This window comes from Camelus ferus, chromosome 26 (genome assembly GCF_009834535.1).
Source record: "Camelus ferus isolate YT-003-E chromosome 26, BCGSAC_Cfer_1.0, whole genome shotgun sequence".
NCBI lineage: Eukaryota > Metazoa > Chordata > Mammalia > Artiodactyla > Camelidae > Camelus > Camelus ferus.
The window spans coordinates 1575735-1591892 of record NC_045721.1 but is presented as its reverse complement, the minus strand read 5'-3'; the positions used below and the strand labels follow the sequence as shown (position 1 = coordinate 1591892).

General features: G+C 46.6%; 1 protein-coding gene across 1 annotated transcript in view; it reads right to left on the bottom strand.

Moving 5' to 3' along the window:
* PSD3 (pleckstrin and Sec7 domain containing 3) overlaps positions 1 to 16158 on the bottom strand; it is a 526938-nt gene that overhangs the window by 18328 nt on the left and 492452 nt on the right. The window contains 1 exon segment of the mRNA XM_032468468.1: positions 7561 to 7704. Coding sequence (XP_032324359.1) covers positions 7561 to 7704 — 144 coding nt within the window.

Sequence of the window (16158 nt, the reverse complement as noted above, 5' to 3'; positions counted from 1 at the left end):
AGCCTCGCTGGGCACTCCTGCAGGAAGTCTGGGCTCCGGGGGGCCCGCCCCCACCTCCAGTGAGGGCTGGGCTGAGTCCCTGCACAGACATCTCCTGGCTGGCACAGGATTTTGCTCTAAGATTTCCAGAAACAAAATAAAAACCATTTCAAGTTTTACTACCAGTCTACTGAGTAACTGAGCTGGACACACCTACCAGCCCTCAGTAGCCAGCTGCCCTCAAACAGCCCATCCCCTCAGCTCAGGTGCCCAAGCAAACACAGGTTCAAAAGTCTCACATCCAAAGCACACAGACTCTTACAGAAAATAGTAGGAAAACACCCTAAGGGAGTAAGACAGGGTAAAAACAAAAAAGCAGCATCAGCCCAGGAAACGGCTCACAGCGCCGGCAGCCAGCACACTAACGGGTGAGGACAGCCATCTACCCAAAGGGGGAAGGGGTCCACTGGCATTGCTCGCCTGAGAATCTCTTTGTGGGGAGACGGATGAGGGCTTTATTCTCACAAGTCATGGAGGTGACAGCCCTCACCCCAGGTGGGCTTCCTCGTTACTGACCCCCTCACCCAGAAGTAGGGACAAAATAGTCTATGACTGGCACGGCACCGGGACTGTTGGATCAGAACGAACCTGCACCCACGCCGTCATCCGGCCTCCCCGGCCCTGGCTGGCTTCTAAGCAGGTCACATGGTCTCTCCACGTGCTGCCCTGGACAGGAGCCACTGCCTCACGTGGCTCCAGAGCACGAGAAATGTGGCCACCCTGCACGGAGATGTGCCCCAAGTACAAACTTGGAAGACTCAGGAAGGAAAAAAACAATGTACAGTAGCTTCGTGGTTTATATTGATGACATGTGGAAATGATACTGTGTTGGACACGTGTTACAGTGGAAAAAGCTTATTACAAAGAATTCCACCTGTTTCCTTTTATGTTTAAGTGCAGCTACTAGAAAGCTTAAAAGGACATATGTGGTTTGCATTATATCTCTATTGCACAGAGCTGCCTTATCCCCTGGTGTCCCCAAATCTAAATATTCTTTTTTTTAAAGCTTTTTTGGGGGAAGGGGGAGGTAATTAGGTTTATTTATTTATTTTTTAGAGGAGGCACTGGGGATTGAACCCAGGACCTTGTGCATGCTAAGCACGCACCCTACCACCTGAACTATACCCTCCCCGTTTCAAATCCAAAGACTCTTTGTTCTGTGTTTAACCACACCCTTAGGGATCACCGTGAGAGTAAGTTAATCTAATGAAGTAACTGGGGTGAGTATGGCACTCTCATCAAGAATACAGAGTTGGAAGGGACCTGATTGGTCAGTTCACCCAATCCCATGTCATTTTCACAGGCAGGAAACTGAGGTACAGAGAGGATCCCCATGTACCAAACACATCAAGGATGAGACTAAACTGCCCCCTAACTTCCAGTCCAGCCCCGTTCCTAATTACACTATTTTGTTACTGCAAGCATTTGCCCTTTCCTTGCAGACAGTACCTTAGACCAAAGGAGTGACCCTCCTCGGAGCTGACATTCCCGGCGTGAGGGAGGATTTAGGGTCAGGGAGTCACTCTAGGTCCATGACCAGCCGTGTGTTCTGCCTTCTTAATCATGTATTTACAATGTGATCCAAAGGACCCTGTTACTAAGCGTCTCCTCCCTTCAAAAGTGGCATCATTTACAGACGAAGCCCCAGAGCACGTCAGCCCTGTCTCAGCCTGTCAGACACAACCCACTTCCAAATGGCAAGCATCGTGTCCTGTTCCTAACTGGGCTTGGTGCCCGCCAACTGCTGATCCTTGGTCTCTAGGTTTTGACTCCAAACACTTCATCTCCTACTAGAAACAGGAAACTCTTAAATTCTCCCAAGAGTTCTATTAACCTGCCACACCTTGGCTCAGATCCAGACACACAACCACCTCGTGCTGTTTTCTGTGAAGGAGATGACACAGGATTCCCGGCTAGACTCTGTTACTGAGAGTGAGACTTGCTACTGATCTTCTTTGAGGAAGTTAATGGAACGCCATCCCTGCTTTCACCAGGGAGAGGAAGGGTAACCATGCCATCTCTGTACTGTTGAGACCGAGGCCACTTACTAATGAACAGCCAGATCATTTTGTCTCAGAGGTGGCTGTGCCTGGTGACAGCTGGCCTTGCACTGAGATACGCCCTTGCACTGCTCCCGTGACAGGAAATGTGAAAATTACTTCTTTGATGGTGACAAAGACTGAGCGATCCGTAGAAACAGAGCTAAGATCACAACCAGAGAATCTGTTCAAAAAGAAATACATCAACCCACCCACCTGCCATGCAGCAAACAACCCAACAGTAAGACTGAGGGCTTACGAGCAGAACTTTCTATCGTGTGCGCTTCCGGAGCTGAGCTGTTTGAGTTCCCTTAATGTCGCCACATGGGACACACTCTTATTCTCACAGAGCAAGGTTCAGAAGGAATCATACCCTTTCACATGCAACCAAAAATGAGACACTCAGAAAAAAACGTATCATGCCTCAAGAGTGTCCTAGATTTTCTTGATTGAACATATTCTGTCCCAGGAGATTTATATGCCTTGTTAGAATGGACATTTGTTGTTTCTATAATTGAATTCCCTAGTCATGTGGTGGGCGTGGGTCCTGCCTGCCTTGAGCCGTAAGCATATGCTACCCCAGGTCGAAATTTGGGAGTGGGTATGCCGCGGAGTCTAGCCCAGGGAGCCAAGGGGACTTTATTCCGCATCTGGTTGAGCTATCAGGGAAGTGGACTTTTCTTCCTGCTGGATTGGAGCCTGAAAACCAACATACATGGAAGTAGCTGCTTTCTAACCATGAAGAGACAGTTGATTCCAAAGCCCGTGTTCAAAGATCTAAGACACGAAGCACATCCAGCTGTCGCCGCCTCTGTAAGAGGGATGGCAACCTCGAGCGCCTTCGGAGGCCAACATCACAAACGCGGACTGCTGCCGGACGTGATGTACCAGGGAGCGGCGGGCAGGACACTGCCTGTCATCCCTCAACGCATGCAAACCCCAGGGAAGACAAATACAATGCTGTGATGGCCATCAGGTTGCCACCTGGCTCGTCAGCGATCCCGGCGCCTCTGCCAGCCCGGCCTCAGTAACTGTCCTCAGTAACCCCTCACTGACAGCCAGGAAGGGGCTACAGCCTCCCTTTCCCTCCTCCCATCTAAGGACTAATAACTTCAGCCACTGAAAACATCTTACACCTTAAATCACATGAGAAACATCCCGGAGCAAACAGTATCTCCACTTTAACTGCCAGTGAGGAAACACAGAGCTAATTTCTGGGGCCAAGTACTGTGCGAGCGAGGGTATTTCTTTAATGGGGCTGCTTCCGAAAGGGCCCAGAAGGATGCCCGCCCAGCTCAGCCTGCTGGGATCTGAGTGGCTAGAGCTCTGTACGTTTTTATACCTGACACAAACGATCCACCTGGCCTACATCCTGACAGATTTCCAAACGTAGCAGAAGCATAGAGATCGAGTCACACATTTTTAAGCAAAAAGGGAACTGAATAAAACAGAAGGGAGTGAGGCTTTTTCTGATTTCTATATTTTGAAACTGGGAAATGATGGTGAATTTCTTAATGTGGACACATGGTGCCTGAGAACTCTTTCAAAGGTGAGATTACATTCCAAGTGAACCCATCTACATAAGTTACAGCCACAACTTGGGGGAACCAGTTCAGTCACACAAAACAACAGCACCCCCCATGAATACTCAGCAAGACAGACGTGAGAACTTGGTCGAGCACAGCCATTCTGAGTGAGCAGCTTTAAGTAAAAGCGAGTCTTCTAACAGGCCAAGGCCAAGGTGGATGGAGGTCCCCTGTTCTCTGCAGATTTTTTTATAGACTTCAAAAATAAACAAACATCCCTGAATCTTCTTATTTACCAGAGTTTCTAATTATTTACTGTCACTCAGGGTTTGGGGACTTTATAGGCATAGAGCCCTGTGAATCCAGCCCACCGAGATGAACGGTTTGTACTCAGTGCATTTGGGATACAAACAACTGAACTGCCTTGAGTTAGAAGTAACCCCTGGTGTTATTGCCACCCACTTCACATTCTAACAAGATAAAGGTCTCTTCTTTACCAAGCTGTGAAAATGACAAGAAGTGCCCTGAAACCACAGGGAGGCCCTTGCTGCAGGGACAGGGGAGAGAGCCCATTCCTGCCTGTGGCTCTTCCTGGTGACAAGGACGCAGGTGGGATTCAGCTCCCCTTTCTAGCACTGCCCCTCTGAGGTCACACGGAACTGCAGACACTGCTGCCTGTCCCATCACGGTGGTTTTCACAGGAGCTACAACGCATCCTCTGATGTTGCATCCCATGTGTTCACTCAACAGATACGTACTGAGCACTCAGCCCACATGGAGAAGCTGAGGCTTGAGCGGGAACCAGACAGACAGGATGCTCAGCGGCTCCCACACCGCACTCCAGTCCCACTCAGGGACTGGAGCAGCCTGCGAGGGAGCAGCGGGGGAAGCCAAGCCCCGAACGCTCCGCAGAGCATCGGCACAAACACACACCAGAGGCGAGTTCTGGCGGGTGACCCACCAGCAAGGTGGACCCCATGAGACATGCTGCTTCCATTTTAGGTTAGTGAAAAATAATGTTCACTGGATTATTTTTACAAAAACCTTTCTAGATAACGTCTAGAAAGTGAGGTGCCGGGCCACCTTTCTGGGGAGATGCAGGTTAACGCCTTCTGATGGGCAGTCCCACACTCCTGACCTGTCACTGTATGAGTCTGGAGTTAATGAGCCAAGGTCCTGGAATGCCAGCTCCAGGCTCCTTGACGTGACAGTCTGAAGAAAGAAAGACTTAGCCCCACAACCGTGGGTCTAAGTTCATGGGAAATGACAATGCTGGCCTCTGCTGGGTTATGTTTTTGGAAGAGGGGCCCCACAGTAGCTTCAAGCAGCGGCAGCCTCTCTGTGATCCTGCTACCCCCGCCCCCGGGGACAGAGAGTCAAGGGCTCAAAGCAAGGTGCTGAGCGCTAGAAGCAGGGGACCGAGGTGTTGGGAAATTTAATTAGCATGTGTGAAACTAAAAGGGCCTGTGGCTGAAAGCCACTCTAGGAGTGTGAAGGATTATGATTGCTTTTGGAGAACTCCCATTTCCCAAGCATGAACAAGTGTGGACAAAGATGAGCTGCTTGGGTTTTTTTGTTTGTTTTTTAAAAAGTATCTTTTCAAGTCTTTTGCTGGTAAGGCTTCCAAAGTTTTTGCTGGTAAACTTCCTACCTCTCCTGAAAGGAAGATTTCACTTCGTCTGCCCAGAGCAAGGACCTGCTTAAGCATGAATAAAACTAGTACATGGATCTGCAGTGGACTGAATGCCACTTTTTTTTCACAGAAATGTTATATAATTCAGGAAGATACTTTTAAAAGCTTCCATGAAAGATACATACACCCCAATGTTCACAGCAGCCAAGATGTGGAAACAACCTAAATGTCCGTCATCAGATGACTGGATAAAGAAGGTGTGGTATATTTATACAATGGAATACTACTCAGCCATAAAAACAATAAGATAATGCCATTTGCAGCAACATGGATGGTCCTGGAGAATGTCATTCTAAGTGAAGTTAAGTCAGAAAGAGAAATACCACATGATTATCACTCATATGTGGAACCTAAAAAAACAAGATACTAATGAACTTACCTATAAAACAGAAACAGACAAAGCAAACAAACATGGTTACTGGAGGGAAAGGGGGTGGGAAGGGGTAAACTGGGAGTTTGAGATTCACAAATACTAACTACCATGTATAAAATAGATAAAAAAACAAATTTCTTCTGTATAGCACAGGGAGCTGTATTCAATATCCTGTAGTAATCGATAAGGAAAAAGCAGATGAAAACAAACATCTATATGTATATGTATGACTGAATTACACCAGAAATTGACACATTGTAACTGACTACACTTCAATAAAAAAATAAAATACATAGTCGTCCATGAAATCCTTTCCAATTCAAGAAGACAGCACAGAGAAATGATGAGATAGAGACCTGAGGTCCCTGCATCCCAGGGGCTCCCAGTCTCGTGCGGGGGAGGTGCTGTGGAATCCACCACAGACGTGAGGACTCACTGAAGTCACTGTCACCCAGACCACCGTGCAGGACTGTACCGGTGGGTTTAGAGCAGGCTTTTAGTACGAGGGGTTTGGGCTGCATCTTGAAAGATGACCAGGACTTGAAGAAATGAAATGAGGGGAAGAGCATCTGGGGCAGAAGAAACTGAACAAAGGCACACATGTGTGTCTGGGGAGAGCAGACTGGGGAGAAGTGTGACTGATACACATGGAGGGAAGACAGAAGGAACCCAAACCCTCACAGATTAAGGGCTGGGACTTGATTTGAAGATTAACTTGGGGAAAACCAAGGGCAGTTGCTGAACAGAATGCCTTTGAGAACTAACTGTTGGGAGTACGGAGGATGAAATGAAGATAGTCGGGGGCAACGGCAGGCAGGGGTGAGGGATGGAACACCTGGGACCTGAGGGAGGAGGATTAAAAGCAATGCCCAGGGCGAGGAGGGGACGGGGAGCGACACTGGCAGGGGTGGGGTGCCGGGATCTGGTCCTGATTAGATTCTGGGGGTTCAGGGGCCAGGGCGAGGGTGCTCAGATGATGCTACGTTTCACGCCTGAGGAAGAAACAGGACTGTAAGACGGGAAATGGGGGGGTGAATGAGTAATACTGACTAGAGCTGCAATGATGAGTAATACTGACTAGAGCTGCAATGAAAAGGAACAAACAGCTAAGGACAGATTCAGCACGCCCAACAGAAAAAGATATTATGTAAAAACTTAAAAAAACAGTTGTTCTGCATTTTGGACTACATGCTACTTAAAAAAAAAAATAGACACTCTGAATGTCTTACAGTGGCAGCTGGAGGGGGGAAGAGTCAGGACCCCGCCTGACCCTGACACTGTCTAATCTGGGAGAGAATTTAGCCCAACATAACATCTACTATATATATGGCTTTTGACTTGCTTTAGAATTTTCCATCTTTCCAGAGTTTACGAGTCCTCCCCATGCTTTCTTATGACCACACTTGTTGGAGGATATGGATGAGCCCCAACTCAGTTAAGCGACTGCCTTGTGAAGGGCAGAGCGTGGTGGGAGGAACATGCACCGGTTGCCTAGCAGCAGGAGCACGCAGGAAAAAGCATCGTGTGGCTCGTTTCCTCCACGGTGCTTTTTCTGACTCCAGCTCTGCTGGAAGAGAGGCAGAAATAGAGGGAGCAGCTGCCCGCCCGGCGTGTCCAGCCACCGTTGTTTTCATCTTCAGCGGGCACACGCCATTCCAATAGGCAGGCTGTTTGCTTTTAAGCGCACAGACGGACGGTTACTCTTTGATGCTCAGACAGAAAACTGCACAAGAGGGGCCACTGTGACCCAGACCAGGCCCTGGAGCTCCCAAGGGAGAGGCCGGGTCAAGGTGCATCCCCCCCGAATACAGTAACAATAAAAAGACTGCCTCGTGGAAGAGTCACTGAGTAGCTCGGATACAGGCATTGGTTACATTTAGGTCAACACACCTCAAACTCCAGGTAGTGATCTTTCAGCTTGTACTCATCCACCTCCTTGGCTTTGACTTTCTTGTCTGGCGGGTAGGAGCGGTGCTCAGCCAGCTCCGTGGCGATCTGCTTCAGCTTGCTTTCATGAGATTTCAGCTGCTCCTCCTGCAGGAAAGTGTTCAGCCGTTTAGCATCCAGGAAATAGATCAATAGACTATTGCATACTTTTGACAAAAGCCCCTATGTAACAGAAAAGAACAAATCTGACTCCATATTAGATCTGTTCCTTTTGGCTTTAGCCCTGTGCCCTGCTTTCTAAGCTCAGTCTTGCTAGCTCTGCACCTTTTGTGAAACAGCGTTGCCTTTAGCCTGAAATAGACAGGAGAGCCTATTTTCAAGGCTCTGACCATTAAGGATATTAACGCTTTTGTACTTAATAAAAATAAAAAGTTGCAGGATAGATAGAAAATAACGTTCCTTGTGTTAGAGGTTTTACAGGGGCACCCTGACCTGACCCATGTGGACAGCTGCAAGAACAAAGGATTTCTGCAGCAAGAAGTTTGCAACAACCAATCACGACCCCACCCCTTTTACTAAAAAAGGAGCCTGAATGCTGACTTGGGTGGGATGGCTTTCCAAGACGTTACTCAGCCATCCTCTTGGTCTGCTGGCTTTCCAAATAAAGTCGCTGTTCCTGGCCCCAACACCTTATCTCCCGATTTACTGTCCTGTTGTGGAGTGAGCAGAACGAGTTTGGACTCAGCAACACTTATTATGAATGACTTTAATTCATCAGGTCCCTAGTCACAAAACCAAATGCTTCCTAAGCCCTCGGTCAGGTGCACCTGCCGCGGAGTTGAGACTAGCCCGAGAGCAGGCCAAGCCCCCGCGGCCCAGTCAAGCACCTGCCTGAGGGCCGCGCAATCTGCTTTTCTAGTTCATGGCCGCTCAGCAGTGTCCTGTCCGTCACAGTGGATGAAGACCTATCTGCATATTTTTCCCCTTTTTTTCAGACAAGCAATGCCGTCAAGAAATAATTTTCTGAAAGCTGATATTTTAAAATATGCAGCAATCTATGCTTTCTCTTGCAGGAGAGTACAGGTTCTGACTTCCTTCAATCACAAATTTCATGGACGAATGTTTAACTTGTTTTCAGGTTTCTCTGGTTTCTATTATAAATAACTGCTGCACTGAACATTCTTACACGTCGCCTAGTGAATATGAGCACTTATAATCTCCTGACAGCATACACTCAGACCTTGTTTTATTGCATTCATAGATAGGGCATTTGTTTTTCAAACTGAAGGTCTGTGGAAACCCTGCATCGAGAAAGTCTATCAACGCTGTTTTTCCAACAACATTTGCTCACTTTGTGTCTCTGTGTCACATTTTGATAATTCTCATATCTCAGACTTGTTCATCATGATTATATTTGTTGTGGGGAATTGTGATCGGCGAGCCTTATGTCGCTACTGCAACTCACTGAAGTTGAGCACTTTCAAGCAATTCAGTTGTTTTTAAATTAAGATACGTATGTTGCTTTTTTAGACACAATGCTACTGTACATTTAATAGACTAAAGGGGAAACAGAACTTTTGTATACACTGAGAAACCAAAAAAAAATCTGTTGTGGTATCTGTCTGATGGCAGTGGTCTGAAACCAAACCCACAACGTCTCTGAGGTCTGCCTGTGATCACCCAGATGTGAAATTTCTGGGTTTTAGACAATGTACATCTTTAACATGACACTAAACCGTTTTCCAAAGTGTTTGCACTAGTTTACATTTCCACAGTAGGCTCGAAAGTTTCCAATGCTCCGCGTCCTTGAGAAAGTTTGCTATCATACTTGCAAATTTTTGCTAATTTCATGGGTATAAAATGGTAATCCACCGTGACTTGAATTTTTATTTTCCTGAGTACAAGTGAGGATGAACATTTTTTTCATATGTTTCATGGGCTTCCTCTTCTGTGAACTGGCTGCTGAAATAGTGGACCTATTTTGATAATTGGTCCAGATTTGTAAAGTACAGTGATTTGCAGTTTACAAAAAAAAAAAATTATTTTCCTTTTTGGTTAATAAAACAATTCAAACAATCAGTACGAACTTCTCTGCAGTTTTTGGACTTGGGCTCTGTGTAAATATTCTTCCCCCCAAAGCTTTAGGTTTAGACTTCTCGATCTTGAATGTTCAAAGGTCTCTTTCTGGTTGAATAAATCCCAATTTCTATTTATTTTAATGAGGAATAAACTGTCAGCACAACATTATGTAAAACATACTATACTTCCCACTTTCCTACCATTACCAAGGTTTCCCAGGTTTATGCATTGCTATTATAAGCTATGATTTATAAACCTATTTCTATAAGCACAAAGGGCTAGTTGTTTTTGAGCTGTACTTTTACGAAGAAACTAGTCGAAGGAATGCTGAAATTCTACGTGCAGTGCTTCACTCCAATTTCACTGCCTTCCTGAAGCAAGAATCAAGGAAGGCATCTCAGAATGAAAGCACTGTAAAATCACATTTCTTAAATCTATTTTGGCCAGGGAAATGAAGATACCAAGTGGATCCTGGGGCACAGATACAGGTAAACCAGGCCAACTATTCCAAAGCTGGAATCCCACGGTAAGGGAGAGACACAGACGTCCTGACAGAACTGATGTAAAAGCGGGGAGAGAGGCAGCCGCCCATTCTCAGACTCACACGGTGCAATCTGTAATGTTCACGGTGAAGAAAGACAAACCAGGAGCCGCCCCCAGAGACTGTTCTTAGGAGACAGTGCCAACGAAAGGGATTTCAGAGAAAGCAGAGGAATACTTCTGACGACATTCAAAGAAAAGGAACAGAGGAGGCAGATGGCATGCACGCACTGAGACCGTTTTAAGCTAGGAAGTCCTAACTTAAGTAGTGGTGCTAGAAAGATGATTGTTTTATGTCAATACATGTACACTGGGAGAACCTTTGATGATATATACAATGAAATTTCATCTAAAAGGCATGGTTCAGATGATGTCTCTGAATACTTCATTTTTCCTACTTAGTATTTTGACTTTGAAGAAAATTTCATATTTTCCTTTAAAATACGAACTCCATCTCTATGAGGTATCTCCTGGCTGATGAAGCAAGCTGGCTGCTCAGGACCTCGCAGTGCGTCTGGGGCTGAGGAGGAGCCCAGTGGTTCGGCCCCAGGCAGGCCCACCAGTGAGCTCTTCATCCTTTTGTACCGAGTAGGAGACTCAGGGAGGGGAGGACAAAGAAGACCGGGGAGGGGCGGCAGTCGAGGTAGAACACAGCCATCCATCGACACGCTCACTGCACAGCCACTAGGTGACATTGTTAGAAAAGCCACGGTTCCTGCCATCGGTCCTCCTTCCGTGTAGAATACAGAGTCCTAGGAATTCTAAGGTGAAAGAGAACCTGGCCTTCACCTCCCTAACCTCCTCCTCTTAGAGGCTGTGGAGATCCAGAGAGTTCAAGTCCTTGCTCAAGGCCACAAGGGTAAAGACAGTGGGGCAGCAGCCCCAGTCTCTCAACTCCAGCCTCAGGACAACCATGTTAAATCCAACAGGCTGTTGAAAACAGAAGCTTCTGAACACTGGGCTCCCTACGGCATCAGTGCTGACCTCAGCTGTCCGGGCTCTCGCTCAACCCTGCCGGTCCTCACCTGCCTTCTCTCCCGCGGCTCTGACATGCGGTTTGGGACCTGGGCCCGTCTCCAAATTCCATTCAAAGCCAGTGTTGTACAGATCCCACAGCCTCCTCCTCTACATGTAGAGCACTTAAATGTCTACATCCCAAGCTTATTACAAAATATGCCCTGTACCTAGGTGTGAACTGTCCTTGACTGATTACAAGCTCTTCGAAGGCAGAGAAAGGTCGTTTTCCCTTCTCTCAGCATCTCCAGCGTCCAGTGTGGTGCTGAGCAGGGGACACAGACAGGCCCAGTTCTGGCTTGTAGGTACTACCCGCCTGACACCAGCACCTTTAGCTTCCATTAGCTGAGCACAAAATCACATCTGAGCTATTTTTATGAAGCCCATGATACCTAATGCAACACCTGATAGAATGCGTCCCTCAGGAAACAGCTGAATAAATGGATTACATTTTTAAAAAAGGGAAGGTGAAGCAGGGAAAGCTCAGACTGTTTCCTTGAGCTGCTGTGAAGTGGACGTGATTTAGAAGGTGATGACACTTCCAGACAATTAACAAAGCAGATCGCTAAATTCTGCAGCTTCATCCAACCCAAGCTGCTGGAATTTAGAGGAAAAAAAAGAAACACCTGCCTTTGGGTCAGTCTGGTGGGGGGCAACTGCTGCAAGCACCGTCAGAAAGATTTTGTTTCATCATTTCACTGTTTAAGACAGTTTTGAGGACCGTAAACAGTATTTAGTGAGCATAATAACTTCAACAGGACTTGACTGTTTTCTTGAGTGCTCAGTATGTGTTAAATACAGACCTCCAGTAAGTGGATACAAAAATCTATCTATTCTGAAAAGGTGCGGTAAAAATGAAGTCTACGTTCATGCCATGGAGTCTGGACTGCTTCTTGCCGGCGAAAGTGAGGCAGTTAAGGCTCAGTGACGTCAGGTGAATGACATTTTGGCCAGAACTGTGCAGGATGGAGTGGAGAGAAGCAAGGTCAGAGGTACAGAGGTCTTGAGTGGTTACAGAAATAGTCAGAAATGAAGAGATTTCCCAAGTGAGGTGTGCGCGCCCCGGGCAAGGAAGAGTCTTTGAAATCAGCACTGAGACAATTCACACACCACACAACCCGCCCTGTGAAGTGTGCGATTCACAGTGTCTCAGTATACTCACAGGGCTGTGTGCCCATCACCACAATTTAATTTTATGACATTGTAGTTCTCCTCAAAGATACCCTCTGGAATGGAATCACACAATACAATCCTTCTGTGACTGGCTTTTTTCACTCAGCTAAGGTGTTCAAGGATTCATCCACAGTGTAGGAAAGGTGCTTCACTCTTCCATGGCTGAGTGACATCCCACTGTATGGAGAGATCACATTTTATACCCATTTCTTAGATGACATTTCCACCCTGTGGCTGTTCTGAGTAATGCTGCTGTGAACATTCACGTCATTTTTTGTGAGAATGTAAGTTTCCATTCTCTTGTTATATAAGTAAGAGTGGAATTGCTGGGTCACGTGTTAACTCTTGGTTTAAACATTCGATGATAAACAACTAAACTGTTTCCCACAGTAGCTGCCTCATTGTACCAGCAACACACGAGAGTTGTAATATCTCCACAACCTCACCAGCACATTACTTTCCATAAAAATTTTAAAAATGATAGCCGTCCGAATGGCATCACATGGTTTTGACCTGTATTTCTCTCATGACTAACGACGTTCCACGCTTCTTCACTCATATTGATAGCAGGACATCTACCACATTTTATTTAAAAATACACATATGGAAGGATATCTGCTTAAATATTTAATATTGAGAAGGTGAGTGAGCAAAAAAACTAGGAGACCAGTGATCTGGGGACAAGATAACAAGAGTCTGATTTAAGGGATGTGGGTAGGATAAACTTTAAAGGATAAACATCTGAGGCCTCCCAAGACAAGCCTTGTAAGTAAGTTTCCTTGCATCTTAAACCTGCCGCCTCCCAGTTTGCATCTTTCTTTGGTCTTCTTGCCGAGTTCAGGCCTGGTCTGTGGAGCATGACTGCCCGTTACCCGGTCCACCACTACTGCCCTGAGGCTGAACCGTGGTAACAGGAGGGTGAGAAGCAAACACAGAACTGTCCTGTTTCCATCCATGCTGATCACAAGGGCGGGCCCTCAGCAGTTCGCACCTGGTATCCATCCCCTGAGTCAGACTTCCTCAAGGGAATGGCTGGGATTCACAGAAGAAAAGAGGACAAGATACGAGGGGAAATGACACCTTCATGAGGTACTGATCTCTAAAGAAGCAGGGACAGGGAGGCAGGTTCTGTCACAGGGCATCGTCTCTCCTCATGACCTGCCCAGTGTTGCTGGACACTGAGCTGTCCCGGAAACCCACACCCTCCGGGGACCCTGGCCCAGGCCTGACCAGTGTCGGGGGCTGAGGAATGCACAATTTAAACTGGTCCTCAGATAATTCTTATGTGCATTAGAATTTTTAAATGACTGCTCTGATGAGTTGAAATGGAGATCCAAAATGTAAAATTTCCTTTTAGTCTCTCCACTCGCAAGAAAGGAAAATGTGCTCTGGCAACGTGGCTGTGAAAAACAACCAGGAGAAGGCGACTCCTCCCACACAGCGGAGTTGCTCAGAAAGAACCACACAGCAGCGACAATAATCAATTCTAGTAACGAAGGCTAGTCTGCCCTGGAGAGGAGGCGAGAATAAATTAGAGAAAAGCTGGCAAGTGACAGGGTGATGAATAGCGTCTTTAAAAGCACCCAACAATCATAAGCGAGTGCTTAGTTTTTTCCTAACGCTGTTTCACTTTTTTCCAGCAGGGCACTCACATTGTTCCACACGTACCTGTGGTCTGGCGTTCAGGGGAGGGGCACACGGAGAAAGGAAAGACAGCCGGGCTAGGGCAGTGGTTCTCAACAGCGGGGGGAATGTGACCCCACAGGACATTTGGCAAGGTCTGGAGACGGTTTTGGTTGTCACGACTGGGGGGACTGAAGTGGGAAGCCCCATGGAAAGACCAGCAGGACCCACAGGCAGGGCCACTACTCCGGTTCCCTGGCCTGGAGGTATTATCTCGCTTTTGTGCTTCTGTAAAACGACTTGCTTCTAGGAGAAAGGAACTTACCCCTAAGATTCTGTTGGTTCCCAAAGCTCACGTAACACCTCACTTGCATATGGTACAAACCTAGCTCACTCACGACTGGTCCATTTCTTACACCTACACTGCATATGATGTTGCAAAATGTTTCAAAATCTTGACTAGTAGCCTATAAAAGCCTGTGTAAACCTACAAACGGGGTCCAGAGCTTGGAGTGTTAACTCCTCTGGGCCCGCTGGCGTAGTAAACCTGAGTTCTCCAATCCCTGAGTGTCACTTGGTCTCTCGCCAGGATCCAGGCTGCTGTAACAGGATGATACGGGCATCGAGAGGGTAGAGGCTGAGGAGACTGATAAACATCCTATCATCCATGGCAATGAATCAGGCCAAAAGGTCAGCGGTGCTGAGACTGAGAACGCCCGGGCTAAAGGACACGGCCCGGTCTTCAACGCCTGGGAGACCTCGAAAGCGCATTCAGACACACATCCCAGGCTCACTGAAGGTGGACTGTGACTCCAGCGAAGACATCCCCCAAGGGTCTCTGTCTGAAGTGGGCGGGACCCCCAAACACCAGGCTGCACCAGGCTGTGTGCAAACTTACTCGCTCCCTGTCTCTGACCTGTCTTTTATCACATGCCGGGTTCTACGTATTTGTCTGTAAACTGTCCCGTTACTCTCAAAGGTAAAACACCTTTCCATTGTTAGTAAACAAACATGATGGCTGGACAAAAAAAATCCAGATAGGAAGAATCCTAAAAACATTCTAGACCATCTCCTCATTTTCCAGGTGGAAAACTGAGACCCACAGAAGCTCGGTGATTTGCCTGTGAGGGGTGAAATCACCGTATACTTTTAAGAAGACATTAAATCCCCAAAAGGGCTTGGTCATCTTCTGTGACTCAGGAGGGTGCTTCTTTTTGGTTATGACTTTCTTATGTAAAATCTTGAACCCATCATTTTGATTACACTTCATATGCATTCTTGCAACTTTGTGGATTTATACCATAAATGAAGAAGAATATCCAAAAATTTACACATTCTTTCTTTGTTCCAATGTAGGATATCTGTTTCAAGTAAGAGAGTCTGCCTTGATAAGGTCTTGTGGTTTTGTGGTCAAAATACACAAACAGATGAACACGGTCATTTTCATGTACAAGAGGCCCAAACGTAAACAGGATAGCAGCACATTTGCCAAAGTAGAAGATAAACAGAAATGTGGCTCCTACGGCGAGGAAAGGACGAGGAAAAGACAAGGAAAAGCTCCAGGGCTGCTCCAGGCTTGTCCATGTTCCTCTCTAACTTCTACTCTCCGTTCCCCCTGGGTCTTTTACAGGAGGACTCAATTGTGAGAAAGACCAACCTACTGAAAAGTAACAACGGGAAAATGCCTAGTGAAATTAATAGGACAAAACCCAGCTTCTGAAGGTATTTTTTTTGCCTCTACTTGTTCAACTGTTTTCCTCTTCTCTTACCTTACGTAATGTGGTTTACCATTTACGTTAAGCACCCAAAGTTAAAGCGGGGAAATGCATTTGCTTTAAGAGTTCATTTCAGTTGGGCAGATGGAGAGGTCTGCCAACGTGCTTTCCAATCATCAGCGAGAAAAGGCCTTCCTTTTCTCTTAGAATATTTACCATCCTTGTAAGTTAAAGCCATTCTGCCTTGTACAGCGAGCAGGGCTGGGCCTTCCCATTCTTAACAGCTTTCTTGGTACTCTATGAACTACACAGGATTGGTTTCGTGGGGAGCGTCCAATTCACGTTAACAATAATTATGAATTTACAAAAACAGAAGCATGTCTCCTGAAACCATGTGTCCTCTCTTCTCAGCACAAGTCTGTTTCTACGAACTTATGGCAGGACTTGCACACGTTCC